At 40.8% G+C, this 27,854-nt stretch overlaps 3 protein-coding genes across 20 annotated transcripts in view; 1 reads left to right on the forward strand and 2 right to left on the reverse strand.

The window, feature by feature from the left end:
- scn8aa (sodium channel, voltage gated, type VIII, alpha subunit a) overlaps window positions 1-9,761 on the reverse strand; it is a 44,534-nt gene extending 34,773 nt beyond the window's left edge. For 4 of the 10 annotated variants that reach the window (XM_031284286.2, XM_036008012.1, XM_031284257.2 and 1 more), the window contains exons 1-3: window positions 8,056-8,304; window positions 4,932-5,265; window positions 85-203 (exon numbers count right to left, since the gene is read on the reverse strand). In XM_031284286.2, the coding sequence (XP_031140146.1) occupies window positions 85-203; window positions 4,932-5,210 (398 nt within the window). In that variant the 5' untranslated portion in view covers window positions 5,211-5,265; window positions 8,056-8,304. Of the gene's footprint in view, window positions 1-84; window positions 204-4,931; window positions 5,266-7,527; window positions 7,543-7,584; window positions 7,929-8,055; window positions 8,305-9,746 lie in introns of those variants that run through there. The other 6 variants (XM_036008013.1, XM_036008014.1, XM_031284294.2 and 3 more) reach the window with 4 other exon arrangements.
- Window positions 8,699-14,533, forward strand: LOC116039453 (transmembrane protease serine 11D). 2 transcript variants are annotated; one of them, XM_031284339.2, is made up of 5 exons: window positions 8,699-8,852; window positions 10,346-10,529; window positions 11,985-12,262; window positions 14,026-14,168; window positions 14,250-14,533. In XM_031284339.2, exons 1-5 carry the CDS (start codon window positions 8,783-8,785, stop codon window positions 14,484-14,486), a joined length of 912 nt encoding a protein of 303 aa, XP_031140199.1. In that variant the 5' UTR covers window positions 8,699-8,782; the 3' UTR covers window positions 14,487-14,533. The 2 variants fall into 2 exon arrangements, with proteins under 2 accessions (XP_031140199.1, XP_035863915.1); XM_036008022.1 differs by having other exon boundaries at window positions 11,988-12,262.
- A 1,868-nt stretch (window positions 14,534-16,401) lies between these two features.
- dip2ba (disco-interacting protein 2 homolog Ba) overlaps window positions 16,402-27,854 on the reverse strand; it is a 46,633-nt gene continuing 35,180 nt past the window's right edge. For 4 of the 8 annotated variants that reach the window (XM_036008019.1, XM_036008016.1, XM_036008015.1 and 1 more), the window contains 15 exons: window positions 27,796-27,819; window positions 25,944-26,024; window positions 25,003-25,126; window positions 24,724-24,845; window positions 23,700-23,811; window positions 22,656-22,765; window positions 22,372-22,502; window positions 22,075-22,243; window positions 21,497-21,667; window positions 21,193-21,254; window positions 21,022-21,079; window positions 20,821-20,895; window positions 20,407-20,581; window positions 19,748-19,871; window positions 16,402-19,600 (listed from right to left, as the gene is read on the reverse strand). In XM_036008019.1, coding sequence (XP_035863912.1) covers window positions 19,348-19,600; window positions 19,748-19,871; window positions 20,407-20,581; window positions 20,821-20,895; window positions 21,022-21,079; window positions 21,193-21,254; window positions 21,497-21,667; window positions 22,075-22,243; window positions 22,372-22,502; window positions 22,656-22,765; window positions 23,700-23,811; window positions 24,724-24,845; window positions 25,003-25,126; window positions 25,944-26,024; window positions 27,796-27,819 — 1,791 coding nt within the window. In that variant the 3' untranslated portion in view covers window positions 16,402-19,347. The remainder of the gene's footprint in view (window positions 19,601-19,747; window positions 19,872-20,406; window positions 20,582-20,820; window positions 20,896-21,021; window positions 21,080-21,192; window positions 21,255-21,496; window positions 21,668-22,074; window positions 22,244-22,371; window positions 22,503-22,655; window positions 22,766-23,699; window positions 23,812-24,723; window positions 24,846-25,002; window positions 25,127-25,943; window positions 26,025-27,795; window positions 27,820-27,854) is intronic. The other 4 variants (XM_031284353.2, XM_036008020.1, XM_036008018.1 and 1 more) reach the window with 1 other exon arrangement.

A 27,854-nucleotide genomic window follows, 5' to 3' on the forward strand; every position in this document is an offset into this window, starting at 1 on the left:
AAGACAGAACATATCATCATGAATAATATACATGAACAGGAAACCCTTTTGTCTCTGCTATTAAGACACCATGTCAAAGGATATGCATGTATCAAAATTTTAATAGCTACTCGCCTAACCGGATTAAGAGGACTTATGAAGTACAAGGCAGGCGTGGCACTAAAACGGAAGATTGTCTTCCCTCTATTTAGCACTATAAATGTCTGTGGAGATAAGAAAAAAGAGAAAGAGAGAAAGAAAGAAAAAAAAGAAAGAAAGAAAGAAAGAAAGAAAGAAAGAAAGAAAGAAAGAGAGTATTAATCACTTAATCAGATAAAAATACACATTTCGGCAAATTCAGAATGATAATTAAAACATTTACCAAAAGCAACAAATAAGTCATCCTATTTCATGTATTGTGAGAATCTTTTCTGCATACATATCTCAGTATACATAACTCATAAATATGTAGATAATATGTACAATAGAATATGTGCTTGTGCTCATAAATTAGTAGTACGTTGTGCATTTTCTGTCACAAAAGATTATTTGAAACACATTTCAACAAAGGGAAAATGGCTGCCTGGATGTTTCTAATGTTGGTATGTTGTCCCAGTCACTCGGTGGCGTCCAGCACATCACGGCTTTGGTGGTTTCAAGAGAAGGAAACGAGCAAAACCGAGAAAAGTGGGTAAGCCTCTTTCTGTGGATAACCTCATAATTGTTTAAATAAAACATGGCGATTTGCATGAAACTTTAATGAGACTCTTGCATTTGCACAAGTGATATGGGCCCTTGTGCTTTTAACAAGGCACCACTCACTACATTAAGCCCTGCAGAGCTACTGGCTCAGGGCTGAAGGATGGAGACAGTGGAGTCAGAAGGGAGAGGAGGAGGAGGAGGAGGAGGAGGAGGAGGAGGAGGAGGAGGAGGAGGAGGAGGAGGAGGAGGAGGAAGAATGCGAAGGGAGACGTACAGTAAGAGGCCTTCTAATAGAAATAAGTTTCATGTGTAAAATGTTGTCAACAAGAAATGTAAATATCTTAGAGAGCAACGTGGAACCTAAATGAAGAGCCTTTTCTGCCCGGAGGATCAGACACATTACCACACGACCTCCCTGATATTAATTTGACTGAGATCTACAGACATCTCAGAACAAGCCAGCATAGTTAAACCTGATTAGATCATCTTACTCTCTAGTTACTATTATAGGTCAGAGCAGCAGCCTCTCCCGAGTGTTAGTACTTCCATGTATACTGTAAACATTCCCAGTCAGTGATATGGTAAGCCATAATGACACACATGGAAACATCCCAGTTGCTGGTAGCATGACATTTCAGTTAAATACACATATGGTGTGTGCATATCCATGGCAAATATACATACACTAGTGCGCAAGCACACACATAAACTGACATGTGCACACAAACCAGAATGCACAAAGCTTTACCAAGGTTGACATCCACACACATACACATGACTGCTATATATGTATGGAGTCTTTTTTTGTAACGCATGACTAAATTGCTGCAAAGCTACTGAAAATTTCATAATCCAGAGTGGAGCAAAGAGGAGAGCAGAGGAGAGGAAAGGCAGAGAACGGGGGAGATGGAGAGGGATCGAAGCAAGCAGGCAGCAACTGTGGCAGCAGCAGGCTGAGAGGAAGCAGGGCAGAGGGAGCCAGAGCGAGGGAGCTGGGCAGAAGACAGAGAAGAGGGTGGGAGGGGGGATGGGTGGGAGACAGAGAGGGAGAGAGAGCGGCTTCAACACAGAAGCTCCAGCCATCAAGCATGGCTGCAGCATCTGCATCCATGAGGGCCACAGCAGCCATTCAAAGAGCCCCCTTCTTTCAACCTTTATAGTAAATGAACTGCATTTTATGGATCCTTTTGCCTGAAGGACTCACATTCACTCACACACACACACACACACACACACACACACACACACACACACACACACACACACACACACACACACACAGGTGGTCAGGTGCTACACATATGTAGGTGTTAACCTGCTCATGCCTTTTCCCTTTTACTGCCATTTTACATCCCAAAAGATACAGTATGTTTGCGTTCCCCAGCAAATCTGTGACTTTTATGAAAATGTAACTGTAAATATTCATATTTAATCCACAGTAAGGAGGACAGGTCAGCAGATGTTATACTTTGACACACGTACACAGGTGTGGTGGAGAAAAGCACTGATTTCCCTGATTTTACTTAAAATGTTTTGCACCTTCAGGTCTTTCCCAAAAACACATTTCAGTGGCTACAGCAAGAAGGAGACCAAATGTGCTCAGGCATCCCTGCACATGTCGTCCATTTCATCCCTGTCCTCACTTAATCTCTCCCTTCCTCTCTCGTTCCCCTCTCCTTGAAAATGATCTGTTTCACCATTGACACCAGGCTCAACGTGGCCTGGTTCGGCTCAGTGTGGCTTGCCCCTGCTCCAGCCACCAGCTAAGTAGGGAGGGCTGGACACTGCATCATCACTGTCCTAACTATGACACAATCTCAAGGAGCCATGACTGAAAATTTGTAATAAAGAAGATGAACTGCTTTTTTTCCCCCCTCCCCTTGCAGCAAATTTTTCCAGAACCAGCCCGTCGCCTCTCAGTGACAAAGACATACAGAGCAACGTTCTTCCATCAAGGTCACCACCTGATCTGACGTCACGGCTGCTCGAGCTGCCAGAACCAAAGCAGCATCGGCTCCCTTTGGTATTAGAACAAGATTAGTTCGAGGGCCATAATTAGGTTTGCCTGAATCTAAGAGCTGACAGGACTGCTGGTAGAGGCAGGCGAAGAGACGAGAAGAAAAACACGGGAAGCACAAAGAAGCTTGCATGACTTACATGCATCTGTGACAATAATGCATGGACGTTTGTGTAGAAAAAAGACTAGCGCGTTGTGTGTTAGTCAGTGAATTTATCAACAGTCCCACATATCGATAGACATGTTTGCCACGTGTCATCTGAATCGTGTCTCCTTCTTGTGCACTGGACTGGTGCGTTACATAACAGTCAGCGTGCACAGTGTAAAAACAGGGAGGTATGAGACAGACGGAGAGACAGATAGTGTGCACCTGAATGCACACACACACACGCACACACACACACACACACACACACACACACACACAGATGATGACTAAACAGATTATCACAAGCTTGTTTTTGCAGGTAGGACTTGCTATATTTTAAAGTACACTGTGTGGACAGGCACTGAGTTATACAACACCACAAACGTGCAGCAGCATTTAAAAGAATATGTGATTGGAGGAGACCATTTTGAATAAAAATGCCAATTTTGTTACATAAGTCTTTGTTAAAAATAGATAACAAACGATGTTACCATGGCAGAAGATATTGCACTCAGTGCTCACTCAGTCCTGTTTATAAACACACCAGCATTAAACTGACCTCACTACACTTTGCATCTCGATTAATTCCTAACTAAAAAAATCAATTTTATGATGAAGTATTCTTGCATCTTTTTAAAATAACAAACAGGTTCACACTGTAAAACACAGATACAGGAGTACTAACAGTGCATAGCTGGGTCAGATTTTCCAAAATGGCTTGAACTTTCCTGAGCCTTCATTTCACCCTCTATTAATATCTGGGAGTAATGGCTTTTATATCTTTTATTATTTTTGTTCAGAGGCTGATTGGTCAGACAAGAGCAAGACACAGTCCTCTGGCATAGATACAGTTTCCTTTAACAGTTTTGGTTGGCAGGTACACATGACTGGGATATTCAGGGACTCTCAAGGTCACCCAGCCATCCTCACACTGAGCGTCAGGGGATGACAGAAACCCCAGAGAGACACGTGTCTTCTCTAAGACAACCAGAGCCTTCTCAGCCTGCTGCTGCTGCTGTTTTTCTCTCCTGCCACAGATTAATTTTTGAACAATTAGGAAAGTCTGTCATGTGGAACAATCTTTCAACAGTTCCTGCTTCTGACCTTTTCCCCAAAGCCCTATGAGTACATCAGAGAGATACGGCCCACTCAACAGCTTGAAAGGTCTTCAAGGAGGAAAACATAATTTAATTCTGCAACCTAATCATAAAATTTAAATAACTGTAAACATAGCACACCTGGAAGCCAACCCTCACAAATCACACAACGTCTCAACTTTGTCTGGTTAAATTCCAGCCATAATGTATGACTCACCTCGACGTCATGAGGCCACTCATCTACTGACCATTGTGTGAGATATTAATGTGCATGTTTGACTCTACTGATATACAAGAACACCTGTCTATCTGCATGAGCATCAACATTGGGGTGTATGCTGATCAAGTAGGGGTGAAAAATCACCAGGACTAACTGGTCACATTTAAATATATAATAGATCAAGATAATCATCTTGATCTTAAAATGTCCTAAACAACGTCCTTGTTATCTATCAAGATGCCACACAATTTGTATGCTTGAAGCAAATAGGTAAGCATGTCCAAATGCCAAAATCTGAAAAACCGCATCCTATTGACTTTGCTATCAAAATTAAGAGATGGACAAGACATTGTGAATGTGATGCAATGTAAACATATTCTAGTTTGCTAATAGAGGCAATATAGAGGTAATATTAGAGAGGTTCAGTCGTAATTTCAGTTTTTGGATGCCTGAGGTACAGGGACAAATACCATTCATTAAAAGGACTGGGAATCATTTGAAATTTTGTGATACCAGTGTTTCAGGATTATACCCCAAAATTGAGAAATACTGACCCAAAGTTTTTAAAAGATAAATGTTATCTAAACATAAGCTGCAGTACAAGAACTGGTAAACCAGGTACTATCTTATCAAGGAATCAGTAAACAAGACTCTGAATCTGACCAGACATTAGATGCCACCTTTTGATACTCTACTCTAACTCTAGTGAATGTGAGTCAATAACGTCACTTTGCATGTGTTTGTTTGTCTGTGTGTTTGCAAACTCACTTTCTGAGACTTTAGGTAGTATGGGTCCAGGTCTTCCAGTGGTACCGCCACCAATCCCTTAGGGATGTCCCCGTAGATGTAGGGCAGGCTCTTCCCAGCCTCCAGGTCGCTGTTGGGCTTGGGCTTGTTCTCGTCATCATCGTCACGGTAGCTGCTGTCCTGCTTGGGTGGCTTCTTGTTCTTCTCCTCATTGATGCGCAGCTCAAGTGTCACCAAAGATTCCAAAGTAAACTTCTTGAAGCTATCAGGTCCTGGCGGTGCAATAAGGGGTGCAGCCATGTTTTCATCCTGCAGCTACCTGGTCTTTAGGTTTGTACCATCCACAGTAGCAGCTCTGCAGGAGGTGCAGACAGAGAGGAAAGGTTAACCAAACTTCTGCAATACTTTTTTTTACCAAATTATTTATTTATAATATTCCCATTTTACAAATTGCTGTTGTAGAAGACTACAACAAGGAGACATCGTAATTGTAAATTGTAAACCATGATAGTTTTCTCTACAACGTTTGTACATTTATCAATCCACAAGTGCTCAGCAGCCAATAAGATGCAGGAATGTTTACTTAAGCAGTCTCCATCACTCACTGCCTATGGACAAGTATTTGTAATGTCTCACTCTATAATTATAGATATAAATAGATACTGTTTTATTTTGTGTACACAGGTATAATTTGTGTACTACAAAGGCAGATGGCTGCCAAAAGTTAAAAGCTACAGTAAAGTGAAATATCTCTATATTAAGCTCCATCATCCTACAGTCTCTCCCACTCTTTGCCTTTACCTCAGTTAAGGCGATAAGATGAACCGAAACATGAACAGACTTGTGTTCAATGATCTGTTAACGTCAACAGAGAGAAACCTGAACAATGATACATCTGATATAAATTGTCTATGTTTATACAAAATAAAACATATTTGAGAGACATTTTTCATCAGTTATGCCAGGTCTTAGGTTTAGGTAACAACCGTATATAGTAAAGGTGTAAGTAAGTATGAGCCAATAATTCCCCCAAAATGTTTGAAACAATGTTTGGGTCCTACAATAAACCTCTGCCAACAAAGACCCGTTAAAGGATTTTACTCCTTATGCTTTTTTGAATAGCAGCGGAAATGCTACTCAGTGCACTTAATGGCTGCATGACTCAGTAGAGCCTTTTCCCAGCACACTTGGATGTAAAAAAGGTATGATGTTACATGACAACTGTTCAAGCTGCAGGACATTTCAGGGTCAATATACTAATGTGAGGCATTGCTGGAGGAAAGTGGAGGGAGCTAAGAGGAGAGGAGTTCAGTGGAAACACAGCCACACCTGAACTGAGCCATTGACTATTTGAAAGATGGCTGAAATCATTTGATTTTGTGGTATATTTTCAATATTTCATCCGTAATCCCATTGTCCTTACACACAAACCTTTGTTTTCAGCTTAAGGTGGTGGAGGGAAAGGGGGGATGCAGCCTAAATAAGGAGAGCACAACCATATCTGAATCACAAGGCCTGTCACTTTCCTGTTCCCACAATAACACAACCCACAATATAATAAAAAAATGCTCGACGTGTAAAGCAGATATCATACAGCAGAGACTCCACTCTTTCTGAAAAAAAGACATGAAAACATGCAGACTGTGAGCCAAGACGTCTGTTATAAAATGGACCCCGGAACCTCGCAGTCTCTGAGCCTTCTGGTGCTCTGCTGGCGCTGTCCGCTTCAGCACCACACGAGCGCGCACATGAACGACTGCATACATGCAGGGATGATAGAGAAAGCAATCATAACCCATCTCACTGGAACACCCATTTTGCTGGAAACCTAGATTTCTAGCTGAGCTCTCCCATCGACGACTGAATGTGCCTGCAGTTTATCCTTCAATTATCTTCAATGTTAGTAAGTCATGATGACAACACTCATCTTGGTGAGTCTCAGCCTCGTGGGTTGCACATTGCTTACATCCAGGTTCGGCAGTGCAACCATTTTTACGGATAAAACAGACACATTTTTTTGGCATCTTCTCATTCACAGAGACGCATGAGAAATTAAGACTTGTTTAGGCTACTTAACCTGTTAAGAAGGAGGGCCTGTGGACGCCATGGTGCTTTTTCCTTACATATTTCATTAAATTAAAAAAGTGCTGCTCGGCCACAGAGAAAAGCAGGAGATTATACTGCACAGAGAAGTGGTCCGCTATACAACCAAATTGACTAAAGCAATATTGCTGCAGTGGGTGGTGTGTATGTTGAAAATGTCACGCTGTGGTAAACGCAAACGTGGAATTGTCAAAGTCACAAGTGTGATTTCGATGTAGCATAATAAATCAGAGCAATATGTCGCTCTTGATATTCAGCAAACAAGCAAATATGATTGATTTCTTTTTCTTTTCGATGTTATTCTGTGCGCTTTTTGCGCGTTGCCTTGGAGGATGTGCACCACACCCGTGAAGCCACGTCGACTGCCAAATCAATAAGGGCTCCATCTGTGCACGAGATAGCCCAGAGTATGAAGCTAAACACAAGCATAAAAAACACAAAGTCTAAACACAAGGTTAAACATAACAAATAAGACGATTAGAGAACAGTTATGATGCTGCCACACCAAAATCACCTGGAGGAATGTACATTTCTTGGCTATTGATGGTGGAAGGAGGATCAGGCTACTCACATAGCATCGAAGCCTTCTGGTGTTTCAAGAGCTTCATCCTGTAGTCTGGAGGGTAAGCTATGTGAAACCAAAAAATAGTGGCCAAAATCTGAAGAAAAAAAATAGTTTTTTGGCTTTCTTTTGGGCTGGAGCAGTCAGACGGCGCCCCTACCTAAAGTCTAACCTACGAGGCATTTTCTCTCACAAAGGTCTAATCAATGCCTCGGATGCTCGACGAAATGGTTAATCCGATAAATTCCTTGCGATCGACATCAACTGATTGATAAATGTCTGTATTCGTGCTCTGGTGCAGCCCATAGATGCTCAGCAAACGTAGACACCCTCTACTATCCCGCTCCAAAAAAAAAAGATCCGGGGCAGTGTGCAGCTCTGCGACATTTACGCAAGGATACCGACAGCGAGAAAATCTACTGTCACCTATATCAACATTTGCACCATTTTCTCAAACGTTTATAAATGAAGGATACTCACTTTGAAAGCGTTACAATGAATCCGGAAAGCCGTTGCAGGACAGCAGGTGTGGAAAAGACTGGAGAGAAACTGCGGTTGTCGCCATATTGTTGCTGCTGTCTTCCCCCTCAGCGCGAGCAGTTTCCCTGCATAATTGATGACTCTCAGCACAATGTAAGGGAGTGTCGGCAAGCGTGTTTCGTAAGATCGTAAAGGTCATTTAGGCCTGCAGCCCCTAAACCTCAGTGCGTGGTTATACATTCCCCATGATGAGATTGTGCACAGAAAACACGCACAAGGTTGTGTGTTCAGTGTGGTGAGTTTGTAGTGCAGGAATTTATTTTGCTGTCAGGCTGTAGTCATTCAGTCAGAGACAGCTTCCACAAGACCCCTGCATGTCTCATACTGATACATCATACGTTTAAAACCATACAACAAATGCCAAAAACATATTCCTCTAAAGTTACATAAAAATAAACTTTTACTTTCCCAAAAGCATTTAAAAAGATTTGTCACACACATTTTGAAACATATGGAGCATTTCATCTTTAGGTAAGTGTTGGGACATCTTACAATTAAATAGTTACATTATTATTGTTATTTTTAATTATTATTTTGTTGTATTTTGTCATATTGTCATTACATTTCACTTATGACGCACGTGCCCATGAGGCCATTGGCCGGAAGGAACTGGAGTTGGTTTTGTTTGCGGTCAAAAAATGTCTTCAGGAGTTTAACGTTAAACTAAATGGAGCCTAAAGTGCTTGTGCTGTTTTTGAGTGCTTTGTGTTTGAGTGATCTGACTTCACCACAGGACAGTGAGTAGTAGGATACAACCAGGACCAGGGGTGGGAGGAAACTAATCACGTAGCTACTAGCTTAAAAAAAAATATTCAGCTACTTTTGAAAATCCGGCAGTTACAGAGTAGCTAGCATCAGTTAACTTTAGCTAGCTTACAGTATGTGCAATATGCTGCCATGGTCACTGAGACTGATTGTTACACAAATAGACATAAAGCTAATGTAAACATTGGCCACGTAAATTAAGAATGAATACTAACTCACAGAAGTCTCAAAATAGCCATTTTTTAACATTCCCACCTTGAATAACGTTAGCTGAAAAGTTGACTCTTTCTTCTACCTTAGTAACGTTAGCCTAATATTTAAAGTGACACTGTACCTTTTTGAAAGGCGAAATAACATTATCCAACTATAAATGAAAAATTTAATTTATTAGCAATAAAACGTACACTTTCTCAGTTTGATGCACTCAGGTTTTGCTTTACATCCGGTAGCAAATGTATAGCAAGTTTAGTAACGTTAGCCTTTCTGCTCTGCTCTGTTTTTCCGAAAATCCTGCGAAAATCATGGATACAGGTTAAATCAATGAACTTTATTTTATTAAAAAATGCCCCCTCACAATTTTTAACAGCCCCCTAATCAATCATCTATACATCTATCTATTTATCCATCCATCCATCGCACTGTCCCAGCAGCAAACATGCAGAAAAGAGGTTGTTGCAGGATTTTAAAACAGGGCAAGTATGTTTTTCTCAAGTGAATGCATTTCACTTCCGTACATTACTTAATCAGTTTGCTGACTTTATCACTATGATTGTGCTAGTGTTATGCTACATTTTAGCATGTAACAGAAAAACATTTGAATAGTTGTAGCTCAAAAGTTAAAAAAAAAAAAAGGTGAACACTACTACCTAAACAGGAGACATGTTTGTTGTTTCCTGCTTGTGGTCTTCTACAGAGCCAAAGTCCTGATGTCACCTCTGGGCTAGTCGCTCCTCTAGCTCCTGTGACACAGTAGGGTTTATGAAAAGTTAAACAACAATTCATTTGTATCATTAAACTAGAAAACTAACTACAGCGTTGAAGTGGCCATATTTGCGTCATCATCATTTGGTTTCTACTATATCCACTAACTTTTTATTAGGCTACTTATTACAAAAGTCATTCACATCATCACATGTTCCCACAGCCTAAGTTGCCACATTTACATTTCTTGTTATGTCTCACTAATTGTTTAAAAACCAAAGATGTATACTTTATAATGATATAAACAGAAAAGCAACAAAGCATCCCATTTGAGAAACTGAAACCAGAGAATTTTTGGCATTTTTGCTTGATGACAGATTTAAACGATTGATCAGTTATCAAAATAGTTGATGAATAATTGACTAATTGTCACACACCTCAAATGCATCTACTGTCACACAACTTACTTCCTCCAACAACGTAAACAACAGGATGTAATTTTAGATTAAAAAAAATGGAAACTTTATTTGATTGTGTTTGTGAGGCTGTGGGCAGCGGCTCCTGGTCTCCCCCCCTGGTGCATTTCGTATAGTGGGGGGGCGGGAGGCTCCTGAGGGGGCTTGGCCCTGGCAGGTCAGCATCCAGATCCAGTCCAGGCACCACTGTGGCGGGACGATCCTCAGCAACCTCTGGGTGCTCACTGCCACACACTGCTTCCACAAATACCTGTGAGTATAACTTACACACCTTACTGATGTGACTGACCTGCACTCAGTCACATTTGGTGTATAACTCACCCTGTGTTTGTGCACATGGAATAGACAAAATGATGTAAACACATTATGGAAAACGTTGCTTTTGAAGTGAACTAAATATAAATAAAATACCATGTAAAAACAGGTGAGACAGTGAAACAGTAAAAACAGCATTTTCCAGCTATTAATGAACAACACTAACATAAAACAACTGATAAACTCCAAAGATGCCAATTAATCTGTGACATAAGTGCATGTGCACAGGTTTCAAGTAAACTGTTATGTGAAGAGAAATAGACTTGAAGATGCCGAACACAGAAAAACCCATGGAAGAAACAATGGTCATATGATGTTACATATACATCACACATATAGAGGTGCATCTGGATTTACCATAAGGGTGTCCTTGACGTAACCAGAGGTCCATATGAGCAGATGTCTAATAGTGTTATCTTACACAGATTTAGGGTCAGTTTTTTGTTCTCTGTATTAGTGTTTCACCAATGAAGGTTTTATTGGGAAGAAGCAATCAAACTTGTGTTAAATGTAATAAAAGACAGATAGAAGCTGGGTTGCAAAACAAAAATTACCCGGTACAAACTGGTGACTGTTACTGGTGATGAAACATTATTTCAACTATGAATTCAGACTGAGAAATGCAGCTGTGATTTGGCCTAGTTTGACCCAAGTTGTAGCAGTGTGATTTCCACCTCTGAGCTGTAGTGGTTTATTTACTTTTTCTCTTTTCAGAAGTATTCATGTTTAACATTTTTTCCTTCTCTCAACATGTGTGTTAGACTGTAAGTGTGTGTACATGTAGAGTAGGGCTCGGTATCATTAAAAAAAAATTGATACCGATAACAATACCGTGACTTCGATACCGGTTCCTAAACAATACTTTTTCGATACCAATTTTATAAAACAAAACATAACTAACAACATTACACGTTACAGCACCATTTCTTTTATTTTTCAGCTCCTACTACATGAGCCCCGTCTTGGTGTAACGTAGAGTTTTTGCTGTTTGTCTTTACAACGTGTAACTTTAGACAGCCAATCACCAGCATTATTAGATCTTGGTAGAAGCATGCTGCATGCTTATTGGCTCACTGACGCTGATGAGATTTACTCCTTAGGTATTGAAATTGGGTATTGCATGACAAGGCATTTTTCGATACTCCATACGTTAGAGGCAATTCGGTCGGTGCCTAAAAAGTTTTGAATTCGGTACCCAGCCCTAATGTACAGTATATCTGTGTACTCGTACATTATATTTAACATGTTCAATAAAGAATACCAGTTCACAGGAACTAATGAAACCAACATGTGTGTGCTATTTAAGATGGGAGAATGGATAGGTGGCTTGGTTTGCAAAGAGAAAGACAGTCAGAGTCATAAACAGTCACATGATTTCTGTTCTATGTCTAGAAGGATCATCAAAAGCCATTTCCGTGTGGTGGCAGGACTTAATGTGTTATCTACTCCAGGAGATCAAACCCAGATCCGCTCCATCAGGGAAGTCAAAATGCACGAGGACTACGATGACGTCACGTCTGACAACGATGTGACACTCTTGCTCCTCAGCTCTCCCTTCATCTTCACTGACCACGTCCAACCTGTCTGCACTCCTCATAATTTGACTCATGAGTTCATCCTCAACTTCAGCCACTGTTTCATCAGTGGATGGGGGAGCCCCTATTACAGAGGTTAGTTTAGCAACTCATTGATTCTGCAGCGTTGTTATGAAAGGCATGATGGTAAACCCTGAATCCTTGCCAGCATCTCAGACTCAGTGGGAAAGATAAAGGTACAACTTTATAGTTCTTTTATCGCTTTGGTACTATTATCGCAAGTAAGTGGTAAAACCTCACAACTCTTAGTAGAAAACTCAAAGCAGATCATCAAAATGGCTGTAATTTTCAGAGGTTCCTGTAAATACTGTAAAAACTAATCTTTGATCACAACTTGATTACACATAGGATAGATATTATGTAAATTATAGATTCTGTTAATGTTGGGTAATGTAAGTAAAAACTGTAATCTGTCTTTCACACTACTGTAGCATATTACTTTCAGCACCTCTAACGGCGATTTGAAACATGTATCTTGCATTGTTTTGTTACCGGATTTACTGGTAGTTAAAACGACTAAACTGAAAAGATATCATTATGTTGTGTTTTGGTGATTAAACCATATGTTCTCATGACATTTCACAAAAACTTATATTTTGAATCAATGGTTGTGAGAGATGTTTACAATCCAAATGAATGCACAATGGCAAGTTTTAAATGAAAGACTGGCTGTGTACAAGTGGGATAAGTTTGGAGTTTTGTACTAAACGTTGTGAAATTGTTTCACATAGTTATGATAATAGTACCAAAGCGATCAAAAAAAACTGTAAGACACAATAACCTTTACTTAACCATAAAGTATTCTGAAATTAAAAATCATTAAAAAAAAAGAGATTTAGCATTGCACCTTAATAACAATGTCAGACTCACGAAGGACAGTTTTAACAGAAGGAGCAGAGCCAAAGATATCTCTTCTTATTCCCCATATTCTTCTTCTTTTTCCAAACCTGGCAACTACATTTCCCACATTGCAACGTTGGAACCCATCAGCTATGGGTTTGACAACGATTTAGCCTCTGGGGGCAACGGGCAATATTTGTTCCGGTGTTGTACCGAAATCTGTGACCCGTCGTGATCTGTGTCCCTCCTGTTAAAAGCGTTGCGCGCCCCTCCGTGATTAAGGTTAGGGACATGGGTTTGGTTCAGGTTGAGGTAGGGGGTCACCGATCTCGATGGGTCACAGATTTCGGTGTAACACCGGTGTAGCTAGCGGACATACGGGGCAGACAATAACCGATGGGTTCCGAGATTGCATTACGGCCAATGCATTCTGCCTCTTTTGCTCTCCACTGTTTACCTGCATGCAACCAAAAGCCCGCTCAAACGTGATTGGCCAATACTACTAGAAACGGACTACAATCGGGAACTAGAATGCTTCCGATCCCATAATCTTGTCCCATTGCCTATAGATTCTGCATTCATATGCAGATATTTGTTTATAGAGATTACCCACAATGCAACTTGACTTTATTCACTTAACTGTACAGCTTTGGGTGTGTTATGCTAGTAGTGGCTAATGCAACCTCGATCCTCAATTTATCAGACTTTGTGCAGCTCCCTCTGAAGCCACAAAATGCTTTGTACAACTTTTTTCACTTATGCAGTAGAACTCCCCAAAACCTGTAACCAGACCTCATCAGTTCCCCTTTAAGGGAGACCTGGCCAAAAATTAAAGTTACTATAATTCTAAAATTAAATGTTTATTGACTGCTTAAAAATGCTAAATAGTGGGTTAAAGTTAAGTGTTGCCTTTTTCTCCCGTGTTTTGAAATGTTGCTCTCATATATAATTGCTTAGCCCTTTATAAGTAAAGTACCATTTTGGTAAATGTACTGTAGGCAGACTGATGAACAGATTGCAGGAAGCTGAGGTGGAGCTCATTGACAGGATTACGTGTAACCTGATCACCTGGTACAACGGCCTCATCACTGAAAACATGATCTGTGCTGGACTGGAGAGCGGGGCGGCTGATTCCTGTCAGGTAATGACATTTTTAAACTCGCTACAAGCTACAGGTTTCATTTCAATAAGACGTGACTGCTGTTTGTGTGTGTGCCTCAAGGGTGACAGCGGGGGGCCCCTGCAGTGTTACAGCGAGGACGAGGACAGGTTTTATGTGGTCGGAGTCACGAGCTTCGGGCACGAGTGTGGACTTCCTCACAAGCCGGGGGTGTACGCCAGAACCAGCAGGTTTGCAGGTTGGCTGAAGACGAGTCAGACAGCATCAGTGTCTACTGCACACAGACTGAACACAAGACTGATCGCAGCTCTGCTCAGTGCTGCTCTGATGCTGCTCTGAATCACCCATACAGTCTGTCAGCAATAAATATCACTGCTATATACGTACATCAGACTGTTTAGATGTTTTTGTCTATGAGAGCGTGTTTAATGGCCTAATTGGTTTCTCAATCAGTGTCTTACTCTGAGTGGTTTACAACATGAAAATGTTCTGCCAAAGTTAGACTTTTTTTGTTGTTATTTCACGAGGCATTTCTGTATTTGCGTTTTCAACAAGTAAGTGTACATAGTACGTCAGGTACATAAGTAAGAGTTCTGATAACACAGTCAACAATATACTATAAAGTATTTATGAAAGAGAATATAATAATAGATTGAATACATTAAAAGATAAATGCAGTAAGTAAGTTACATAATGAGGAAAAAACATAAAAAGGCTATTCATTTTTCAATATTTTCTATAATGTAAGAACTGATTGCTTTTGTTCAATTCAATTAAGAGGGAAGAAGGTCAGAAACCAGAATATTTTAAATAAAGAATTTTTCCAATAGAATAATAGTAATAAGAAAATCAACATGTTTGTTCTAGAAAATTTGTTCTAGAACAAATATGTTACAGGCAGGACACTTGCTTTCTCTATTCAAGGAGGAGTCCTAACCCTTCAATGGACTGTTAGACCCCTCATCTTCTGGGAAAGGTTTTCAGAACATCTGGACCAAAATCTATCTATTAACAACTTATTAACATTTACAACAGCATATTGCATGGCATATTAGAAAGTGACAAACCCCCAAATTGTTGGAAATGTAAGACAGAGGACAGCTAATTACTTCATGTCCTATGGTCCTGTGATAAGGTCCAGGAATTTTGGACCGGGATACATGGTAACCTATGTCGGATTGCAGGGACCCGGGTCCATTCAGTCCAAGATTATTTGTTCTGGGAGATGGGTCAATCATAAACGGGATGGATAAGCACATAAGAAGCTAGGTCCAGACTAGTTTACTGATAGCCAGACAGATTATTTTAAGAGGATGGAAGAATGAAGGGGTGCAGTCAATCCAAGAGTGGGCTTGTGAGATGGCTAGGGTGGCGGCGTTTGAAAAATGTCATATAAATAAATTAAAATAAATGGTGTGCCAGATTGGATGTCTATACTAGAAAATGGGGAAAGTACCTGAACTTTCTGGACAGCTCCTAAGAAGCTTTGTGCTGGAGAGACGTGTATGATGGGTTTATAGTGTTGTCATTTATACATATGTTTATTTGGTTTATGCTTTAATGTCTATTTTGTTGAATGGTCTTGAATATTGTAGTTACTGTGTCATCTTTTCTTGATTTTTGTCTGGGTGGGTGGTGATTTTTTTATTAAAAATAAATCCCAAAAAAAAGAGAAGTGAGATACCAATGAGCATTTATCAATGGTTCACCAACATTTATAATTGCTGTATTACCAAATATAAACAATCAATACCAGACAAATGTATTGTTACCAACCTGGCAACTCAAGACTAATTCTTATTAATGGCATGAACATCAAATGGCAGTTTCTTGAAACTCCATAACAACTTAATGAATGCTTGAAAAACATCTCAAACACAGCAGTATGGTTTTCACAGTGGTTGGCTGTGATGTTAAGTGTAAGTGATTTGTAGCAAATAGGGTAAATAAAACATGCAAAACCACTAATGCTTAGAGAAGAACCTGTCAGCCAGTTAATAAAATACATTTTAGTATTATTAATGTTATTAAAATATGAAGTGAGAACTTGTGAAAATGATGTTTATGTGAATATTTGTAAATTCACAGAGGGAGCAAATAAAAAATGTCAAATGTAGTTAAGACTGCCACCTGGTGGAAGGAAGCTATTTTCCTTTAATGCAGCAGATACTTCCTGAATCGTTCTAAAGCTTCCAGAGATGTTTGGAAGGAAAAAAAAAGAAAAAAAGCACAAGAAATTCTGACAAAGGATATTTTTTAATTATTTGACATGAAACACATCCAATGACAGTGTGACAGTGTTTTTTGTCAAGTAAGACATGTTAGAAGTTATCGCACCATTGACTAGTTCAGAATGTCTTTGCTGTAGCTCGACGATGCATAGTGAACAGACAGTCGTTGAGGTATACATTGTGGGCCCTTGAGTTTTTTTTTTTTTGTGTGAAATATCCTAATTTCATTACCTCACATGTACATTTACATTTTGTGCTTAGAATAATCACTTTGGAGGTTTGAAATGTACGTCATTCCTCACAACACGACAACTTGAAAACTGAAATAAATATTAAAATGGAAATGGTAGGATATGTCGAGTTGCATTGTCCATGTTAAGTTGCCTGTTGAGAAGGTTTTCATCAAGTCTCAGAGCTGATGAAAACTGGCGATGATGACCAATTTTAGAACCGAGCAGTGAGTGAAATGTTGGCTTGGAAAAAGAATGACTTATTTTCACACAAAAAGGGCATCCATGAATAAACCTTCTTTGTTATGACATTGGAGGACAAAAGTCTGTCAACTTTCCCTTATTGAATAGCACCAATGTCTATTGAAAAGGCTTGAAGGCCAACATGACATTATAAAACTTTATTAAAACTCGTTGGAGTCAAACAGTAGCAATAAAGCAATTGTCACACAGCAGCTCAGAAGCTTCACTTTGTTATTTATGAGTAACTCCAACGTGCCCCAGATACTGGCTCGCATACATGTCATCAGTGTCTGTCACTGAATGAAAAGTGGTTTATTGACGTGATGTGCTGTAAGTCAAGCTGCTTCGAAATCAAAACAGCTCTTTGCAGAAGTTGAGCAGTTTTAAAGAAAGATATCAGGAAAATATTAATGAAACCCCTATAAAACATATCTGATTCTGATCTTGAATGGAAAGACTTAAAATACAGTGGCGGCGACATAAAAGAAATGTAAAAAAAATGGTTCAATATTCTGGGATAATTTTCTTAAAAAAGACAAACCTTGTTGCACCAGAAAAGCCAAACATCACCGTTAAACTGGACGCATGCACGCACGCACGCACACACTCTCTCTCACTCACACACACACACACACACACACACACACACACACACACACACACACACACACGATATTGGGAAAGTGCACATTGTTACTGCCAAAACAATCTGAAACTTTTTTTCTCTTTTGCAATGTGATACCATTAAATTAACAATGCAGAAAAATGCTGTCAAGTATGAAAGATCAGTCAAGTTTTTATCGACAAAGTTACACATTAACACCAGTAATATTTGACCTCTAAAATACAGTATACAGACAACATCCTGACCCTCATTTATTACCTCCATTTTTATAAAGGAGGATTCTGCCATTTTTTAATCACGGGTTGCTTACGGAGTGTTGGTCATTCCTAATTTAATTCTTTTTCAGTGTTACAGACATTCAGAAAGAATTGGTTTAAATGTTAATGATGAAATGACAAAGGCATGACCGCAAACGTCTTCGCAAAAAGAATGAGACACCCCCCCTTCTTCTAAAAAATGATATAAGAGTGTCTATTGAGTTATAAACTGGCTTCTGATTCCACGTATGAAAAAAGTGGAATAGTCCCTTACATACACTAATAGTACAGCTAGAAATGAGGGATTGAGCATAAAAAGTACTGACGTTCCAAAGGTTTAGTAAGGCAAAGTTATGTCCTCGTTCTTGATATCTTTTAAGAAATTCAAAAGTCCATAATCATAAATGTCACCATGGTGCGCTAAAAGTCACTGACTTGCCTTCTGATGATCTATGTTTATCTAACCGACTGTAACGCTAACATTAAGTGAAAGATGCTCTTTGCTTTAACGTGGGACACTACAGGCAGACTGAAAGCTAGCAGCTCGCTTCAGTTCAAGCCATTAAACTGGTAAATTATCCTTTATTTTTTTGCCTGCATGTTGATATTGATTGCATTCCAAATTAGCATGCATACTTAAACACCAGTAATCGCTTCAACTCTTCTTCAGAAAATCTGTGCTTTTAAAAATGTATTAGTACTTTACAAACATAAGGACTAACTAACGGACCAACTTGCACCGAAAAATGAATCTGTGTTTCCGCCCGTCAATGATCATCTTTAATATCCAGGTTTTTATGTTTAAGAAGCAAAGTCTTTCATTCCCCACACCAACAAATAATTTGAGTGTATTTTTTTAGGACATTTTGTAACGCATGAATGCCGACAGCATGTCTGCAGGCAAATCCATGTGATGGGAGGTGAGAGCCGAGGTGCACCTGGTAGAAGAAGGTAATCTGTACTCGCTGGTAGCACTTTTGAATACTGATGTGGATTTGCTTTAATGAAAGCAGCAAACATGGGGGGTGTCCCCCTTGAGGCAGGGTAGGCAGGAAGCGCCTCAGAGGTGCAAGGCCTAAAAGTGCAAGAGGGTGAAAGTTCAAGCTCCTCTCAGCAGTTCTAGTGCGCCATCCCGCCTTCAAAAATCGATGGGGTTAAAAAAAAAAAAAAGAAGCACACGAGGATGAGTGGTTCAGGATATATCCAACCAAGGAATGGAAGGAGGGGAGGATTTCTTTTTTTTTGATGATGAATCATGTAATTAAAAATGTCTTTAAAAACATGAATTGGAGCTATGAAGGAGAAGTGGGATGCATGGAGAGGATCAACATCATATTTCCTCCATATGACAGGTGGATCTACTATCAAGACGAGAGAAAATAACCGTCCCACTCAGTAGATCTCAGTGAACCTGGACTGCAGCGATTGAGCAGGTGGAAGCAAAGAAGAAACAGTTTCTGAGAGGGAAGCGCTCTTCTCACATTGTTTGGTGTTCTGAACATGTATCTGAGCTTAAACATCGGGGTTGCTACTGAACGCACGCCCCAAGTCCGTCTCCCTCACGTCTATTCCCAGAGCCTGGCTCAGTTTTCTGCATTCTCATCAGTTGGTGAATCACATGTTGTAGGCCACATAGATGGGGTCCAGTTGGTCTGCCAGGAAGGAGTCTCGCAGGTGCATCCTCTGCTTCTCTCCTCTGGAGTTGATGGGGATCACCCCGGGGTCCACGATGACCACCACCCCGACGATGAGGTGGTGCTCCTCCAGGACCACGTTAGTGACGAGGGGCACCAGGTCCAAGGCCTCCTGCTCCGAGCCGCTCAGCTCCGCCACCACCACCAGCAGGTTGGTCCATGTAAACACAGCACTGAGGGGCAAGAGTGTTCTTAAAATATGAATTGTGTTCGGTCACATCTTTTCCGTGTTACTGTGTGAACTACGGGCTATGGTCTTTCTCAGTGAGTGTAAAGAAAATGATGTAGCATAAAAAAAGTGAATAACTGAAGAACCTCACCTTTCTGCAATGCAGCGGTGGGCTCGGGACACAGACGTCTCGATGTCTATGGGGTGATAGCGTAGCCCCCTCAACTCCAACGTTTCATCAAGAGAGCCCACCACAAACAAGGCATCATGACGATCTGTAGCAGAGAGGAACAAAAGTTTTTGATTATTTAAAGTTATGGACTTAACTAGGTGACAATATATACTGTAAGATACTATACATTTGTCTGCCTTTAGACATTTGGCATTTTTTACTGTTTATGCAGTTATCTATCTATCTCTGGTACTATTTTTGCATTGCAGGCAATGTTGCAAATCAATTAAGACAACTGCTTCATACCAATATTATACCGATATTATACCAATCCAGTTATTTACTTCACTGGATTAGTTTATCCATCAACAATTGGACAAACAAACTACAAAATAGATTTTGCAGAAACTTTACTACATCATGGTATATGTTGACGTTGCAATATATATATATATATATATATATATATATATATATATATATATATATATATATATATATATATATATATATATATATAAACAAACGTGTATATACTGTATAATGATAGTGTTATCGATATTGCCTACCTCAAGACTCAACAAAACTAAAGCAAAGAGACAGTGAATAAAGTCAACTTTTTTCAAATGTCCTCTCACCTCCGCTTGCATCCAGGAGCTCAGTCCTCTTGATGAAGCCCAGGTAGCCCGTCCTGGCCCAAAGAGTGTGAGGCTCCCCAAAGCTGAGTCTTGTGTTGAAATGATCCGCCTGCAGACTCTCCTCCCCATAGATGGTGTAGTAGCCACTGGCACTGTGGGGGCTGTTCACCCAGATCTGAACAAAGACAAAACAAAATGGCGAATGAGGCCTGGAGTATTTTTGTGTGTGACCTTTTAAAGTCTGAGCTTTCACAGTAAATCCGAGATCACATTCAAATGAATCGATTTTTGTGTTGAGTAGCTGCGCTCACTTCGCTCTGTGCAGGTGAAACCACCCAATATGTTGCAGAATCATAAGAGGAAAAGGTAAAATGTTTAAATGTCAGGATCCCATGATCCTCTCTGCCCACTCACCTCCCCAAGATGTGAATCTCCCAGTGGGCCTCTGGTCTCCGGGTTGACTATGATGACCCTCACTCCTGGTAGGATCTTAGAGGAGAACATGGTGCGAGTGTAGCTTTAGAGATATTACAACCACTTCTATTACCTCTCTGGGTCTGTGGCCAGTAAGAGCATCGCACACATTCGTCTTTTCAGTCAATAATCAATACTTACAGTGCCAGACTCCATGAGTGGAATACTCTGTGGCGCTCCTCGTTCTACCAGCCTCACCCTGAGTAACAGATAAACGACGGCCTGTAAATCATTCTGTCCAATCTGACCGACACGCCATGTTTGTTTTCACCAGGCGGATCATGTGACAACTGCAGTTGTTTCCAGTCTTACCTGTCGTGGCGCAGAGACTTCATGTCAACGTAGACCGTGGAGGGGTCTGGTCCAGCAGTGCCCTGAGGTTTCAGAGAGGAAAAGAAATACTCTGAAATGTAAGGTTGTTATAGAAAAAGATTTCTGTAGAGCTGAATATAGAAACATGCACATGTTAAGTAAACATGTAACAAAAATAACTAGAGGGTAAACAATTAATGATAACAAAATTGTTCAAGATTAAACACTGTTGACAAAAAAAATGCATACGACGAAGAAGTGTGAACTCATAAGATAATTGAGGGTGTGTCCATATGAAACCAACCTGCAGGCAAATGGCCAGGTTGACCCTGGAGCCGAAGGCGGTGCTGACGGCGCGCGGTGACAAGCCAAGATCTTTGAAGAGCTTGGAGAAGGACTGCGTGAGAGCGAGGCGAGGACGCTCCTCTGCTATCACTACACAGCTCCGCACGCACGACAGATTCAGACCCCGTGCCTGCAGACACGCACGGCTTAAGGTTATTCACACGAAACTCAGCTGGACATTTCTATTCAAAGTGCTTTGAGATATTGAGCTACGCTGAAACACAAGAACCAGATTTACGACTTTAGATATAAACTTCTACATGCGGTAAACATTAAATAAGTATGCAATTTATCGGTAAGAAGACCTGCAGCTTATGTTCCCTATCTCTCTCTCTCCCCTCAGTTTCTGTTGCCCGAAAAATAACAGTGTGTAAGTGTGTAATATTGTAGCTGCCTTCACAGCAGATGAGATTCCTGTGCATCAAATGTATCAGTGTGTTGCTATTATTAGAGTAATGACAGAAATGACAGAGCAATACTTTTAAAGGAACCACATGTTGCATAATTATTTTGGGTGTGTATCAGTGTGATTTTAACCTTCAGCATCTCTGTCTGGGTGCCCAGGCCTTTGGTGCAGAGCTCCATGACAGAGTAGGAGCAGAAGGTGTCTCTGATCTTGTACTGACTGAGCGTGCTCAGCCACAGAGGCAGCGAGCTCTCCAGCTCCAGGGGAGGGATAAGGATGGACTGGTGACCTGAGTAAACACTGGGCCAAAAAGACACTCGCTACAGCAACAACGCCACATTTACAGAAACAGCATGTTATGTGTAATATGATATTGTAATATGGTGTGTGTGTGTGTGTGTGTGTGTGTGTGTGTGTGTGTGTGTTACCTGGAGAGGCACCACAGGACGAAGCCCAGACCACAGTACGGGTCCAGGCAGATGGCTATTTGGCGTGATGAGTAGAGCTCACACTGCAGCTTAATGGAGCGGCACAGAGTGCTGACTGCAGCATGGGACATCTGACAAGAAATAGACATAAACTCTTAAGAAATACTATATGCTGTCTTCAAACCGACACAGTAAGAACAAATCGACCTAGAAGTCCCTCTGGCTAAAGTGATTGCTTCATGTTATAGCCAATATGATAAGCATGACTTGTGAGAGTAATTTACCTTGACTCCAGTCAGCATGCCTGTGGTGGACACACTGAAGTCCAGATAGGCCAGCATCTCAGCTGTAGGGGGTTTATAAATGTGCGGAGGCCGCTTTCTGGGAAGATCATCTGAGAGAAGAGCATAGTATATTTTTGTTATTTTCATACAGGGCCAAATATCTTACTGTAAGTGTTATTGTTTGCTATTGGGAAATGTGCTGCAACCGTTTTTCATATTTGTTCCGTGTTTTTGTATTTGTCATATGCAGCATCGACTCTGTTGCAACTTGCTGAACATATGTAAGACTACAGAGAGTAGCTTTTAGTCCACATTAGGTTTTCCCAACATGTTCAAAGTTAGGCAAACAGGAAACCTTGAGGCCAGAAGGAGAACACGTTTCTTAGGCTATGTTTAGACGGAAATGATCTGAAGAGAAAACGCAAAAGTGCCGTTGCGTTCTCGCTTTTTATTCCACGTTTAGATGAGCGTTATGGGGGGTAAATCTGCGTGCATATGGTGACGCAAAAGTGTGTGAAATGCGATCCACCAAGTCTGCGCGCCTGCGTAGAACCTTCCTTCTACTTGTCTCCCTCTCCTCTTCCTCTCGTTTCTATAGTAGCGCGAAGCGAACAACAAAAGCTGACAATTTTGTCTGGACAGACGAGGAGGTGGAGTTACTGATCCAAACAGCACGCACACACACACACACACACACACACTCACACACACACACACACAGCATTGTTACCCTTTAGACGGGAACGAGATGGTGGAGCGTTTTTAAAATTTTCCACTCTGGAGGGTGGTTTCACTTTTTTGCGTTTGTGCCGTCGCCATCTAAACAAAAGGCACATCTGATAAAATATTTTGTCGTTTTCATCCGCGAGCATATTCGTGTAAACAGGGCCGAAGTCTCATGTTTTTGTGCTAAATCTGTACGCTCCCAGAGATGTGTCCTAAAGGCAGTAGAGTACACAATGCCACACTTATTACAACTGGTCAGCTGCTTCACGTCATGCCTAATGCCTCTAAGCTGTTCTAATGTGAACAGATCTCCAGCACCTGTATCGATGATAGTGGGCCACGTCTTGATGTTGACGCTGGCAGCAGCCTCCCTGGACCTGAGGATCCTCATGAGAGGCTGAGTGGTAAGGATGCAGGCTGCTTTGCTCACCTGTAACACCAAACAAACATATAAAGAAGTTCATTTATTGCTTTAACAGTGACCTCTGGTACAAATCCTCCATTCGAGGCCTCACTCAGATAAAAGGGCATTTCATTATTGTTATACTTTATTGATCCCTGAGGTGAAATTCAATTTTATTTGCTTCCTTCCAGGGAAATCACTGTCACTCAACAGCAGAGCTCCTTCACTGAATCTGGTTAGGACTCAGTTACTTGCTTAAAGCTTTAGTACGTAACTTTTTGATATTAATGAACGTCTGTTACATTCAAGCCATTGCCAAATGAGTTGCTACAAAGCTAATTAAGACTATCAGCTTCACAAAACTCTCTCTGTATTTCTCAGTATGGCTATGTTCAGAAGATTGTGGCGTCCGGTGACTTTCCCATGCAGAAGCTCAAGTGAAGAGAATGACCTCTTCTGAAGAGACCACGGAAGGCTTGTATCATGTGGACGCACTGACAGTTTTGTTGTCATTACTTTGAATTCCTCATGGGGGTGGCAGAAACTATGCACTATAGCTTTATAGTTATAGCTAAATGAATAATAGATCTCGCAAGTGGTGCATAAAAAGTAAAAGGTTCATATTGCTTTTGATATATATGATACATATTTTGGTGCTTGAAAGCTTTCTAATATTGACAAATTAAAGTGGTGTTAGAATGTTATAATGTTCGGTAATAAGCTTCTCTGGCTAATTGTATGTTTTGTTTTAGATAGATACTGTAAGTAGGAAAACATGTTAAGATGCACTGACCCTTTAAATAGCTGTCTAGGATGGAATAATGCTAAGAGGATAATTGTACATGAATTACTCCATTATGCTTTGGTAATGCTTGATTGAAAAACACTATATAACAGAAGCACCATTAATTACAAAATGGTGGTGTGGTGTGCACTCACATCGATGATCATGCGGACAGTGGGGAGAGTAGCAGCCAGGTTCTGTGGATGGGGCGGCCTCACTGTCACAGGGATGACGCCCGCATAAAGACAGCCATAGAAGGCAGCTATCAGGTCAATACCTGCAGAAATAAAAGACAGACAGGAACCTTGTGAACTAAAACAAAAGCCAAATTAAACAGCTGTACTTTTTCCACTGTACTGTTTATTAAATGGAATAACGAAAAAGGAAAGATGGCCGTCTACAATGATGAGGAATGTGTGTATGTGTGTGTTTACCTGGGGGATAAAGCAGCACCACATTGTCTCCTGTGTTGAGGCCTCCTCTCTCCATAAGGGTAGCTGTGATTTTCTCTGCTCTCTTGTGCAGCTGAGCACAAGTGGCTGTGCACACTGCCACCCCCTACAGCGAAAAGAGAGGAAGTAAAGCTGAACTCACACCCAACAAAATGGATCGTTAGTACCATTACCAAAAGTAAAAGAAAAGTATGCATTATTTTTGTGTGTTACTGTAAACTCATTTCTACATTTATGTGGTGTGTGTGTGTGTGTGTGTGTGTGTGTGTGTGTGTGTGTGTGCTTGTTTTACTATATTCTGGGGTCCAAAAACCGGGGAATACAGTATACTTGTGGGGTCTGCACAGCCTTGTGGGGCTCAAAATGCTGGACCCCACAAGGTTAAAGGGCTGTTTGAGGGTTAAGACTTGGTTTTAGGATTAGGGTTAGAATTAGGTTATGGTTAGGGTGAGGGTAAGGGTTAAGGTTAGGCATTTAGTTGTGATGGTTAAGGTTAGGGTAAGGGGCTAGGGAATGCATTATGTCAATGACGGGTCCCCACAAAGATAGTGAAACAACCGTGTGTGTGTGTGTGTGTGTGTGCTTGTTTTACTATATTCGTGGGGTCCAAAAACCGGGGAATACAGTATACTTGTGGGGTCTGCACAGCCTTGTGGGGCCCAAAATGCTGGACCCCACAAGGTTAAAGGTCTGTTTGAGGGTTAAGACTTGGTTTTAGGATTAGGGTTAGAATTAGGTTATGGTTAGGGTGAGGGTAAGGGTTAAGGTTAGGCATTTAGTGGTGATGGTTAAGGTTAGGGTAAGGGGCTAGGGAATGCATTATGTCAATGACGGGTCCCCACAAAGATAGTGAAACAAACATGTGGGTGTGTGTGTGTGTGTGTGTGTGTGTGTGTGTGTGTGCGCGTGTGTGTTTAATCTACCTTGGCATTGAGCAGCACATATAGGACGTGGTCTGGGTCGGTTTGAGCTCTCCATTGCAGAGCTTCAGACAAAAACTGGTGCTGGTAAAGAGAGTGTGTCATCACATAAACATTAATGATGGACTGACTATACTTGTATTGCACATTTAAAAAAATAAATAACCAAAGCTGTATCTGTGGCAAATAATTATCCATTTAAAAATGGTCCAACAGGTAGAAACGATAAGAGATAGTCAACATAGTTGCACTTCATATATCATCCAACCAACAGCCAAAAATAAAAGGTTCTCAGTGACAACAGATACATTTGCTCATTTCAAACAGACTTTGTGTGGAATAGAGAACATAACACATATTCTGTGAAGCTTTTGACCCTGAGACACACAAGCACACAACAGGAGTATGCCCAGAGAATATTGTTTGTGCCAAGTGCAGGGTCATGCTGAGACCATCTGCACCTGGAGCCACTAACAAGCTATGGGCCTTTCAAACAGCTTTAAAAACAACCTATTAGTGCCTGTGTACGATTTATTAAGCAGAATTGCTTTAAGGGAACAATAGCTATTTTTAGAATTGAACACACAGCCAAAATGAAATGCATTATTAGCCTATTGGTTAGGGGTGGGAATCACCATACAATATAATCACAATACTTGTGTCACAATACGATATTTTTGCAATTTTAAACATATTGCAATATTCTGCGATATATTGCAATTATTACCTTTTTTCCAACTTCAAATTTTTCCCAATTTCAAATTATGTCCCCAAAAGGAAACTTTGTCAACATCTGTTTTATCTAAAAAGATACATTTCTCTGTTTGTTCATCTCACTTCAATTTTATTGCTGCAAAATGGGATTGTCAAGCAGACAAACTGACCAACACATATATAATAAAAGATCAATACTTTGCGTCTGTGTATGATACAGTATTGCCACGGAAAATATCGCGATACTATGCTGTATTTCCCCCACCCCTACTATTGGTCAGTAGTGTCAATAAGCGGAGGAACTGGCAGGTGCACAGAATCGAAAGAAGAAGACGTGAAAGCAAAGAAAGTCCGTTAAAGGCAGACACCAAGTGGACATGAGGCAACACGTAAAGTAACAGAAAACTGAAGTTCACACCATGACGTTCTCTGGACAGACAAAGATAATTTGTCATATTAAAATCACTGGCCAAAGTCATCCTTTGTGCCACTCTCTCTCCCCCAGTCAGACAACAGGCCGTGCTCTGGTCAACAATGAATCAGGAGTTACATCATGCAGACCGGCTGCACTGACCGCTCATCAAGCCATGCTACACATGGGAGCATCACAGTGAACACAGCAAGCAGAGGTGCACACAAAAATGTTCCTAATTAATACTTTTATTCCGGGGTTTATAGCAAGATATTAGCATAATGCATCAAAGTATATGATTACATGGTCTTCAATGGTCACATATGGTAGGAGACCGTTTATAATGACTTGCTCAAAGTCTCCATTACATCCTTAAAGCAAGAAAGACAAGAAACTTTCATTCACAGAGTAGATGAATGTCACTTAATTTACTGCTGAGCTTTTGGTTTGGCAAAGCTAGTAGGCTGCTGGCAAACTCCCGTCTCAAAAGGTGATGGCAGAGAGTCTGTTATGGGATACTGAGCGGCATTTCACTTTATTTTTAATGTAATTCTGTATATTGGTTTAAGTGTGTGGACCCCTGCTGGCCAAGGAACCAGCCTGAACAGTCATATCTGTGTGTCAGGCCAAAGCTGTTGCTGGTGGCCATCAGGCTGTCGCTGCTACAAAAGCACATCTGACTGACAGAAGCAGCAGAAGCAAAGACGGTGGGGCACGCTAGAGCCTTACCATCATGGTGGGCCACATACAGAGCTAAAGCCCAACCCAAGCAAAGTTAAAGGCAGAAC

This window comes from Sander lucioperca, chromosome 12 (genome assembly GCF_008315115.2).
Source record: "Sander lucioperca isolate FBNREF2018 chromosome 12, SLUC_FBN_1.2, whole genome shotgun sequence".
Classification (NCBI taxonomy): domain Eukaryota; kingdom Metazoa; phylum Chordata; class Actinopteri; order Perciformes; family Percidae; genus Sander; species Sander lucioperca.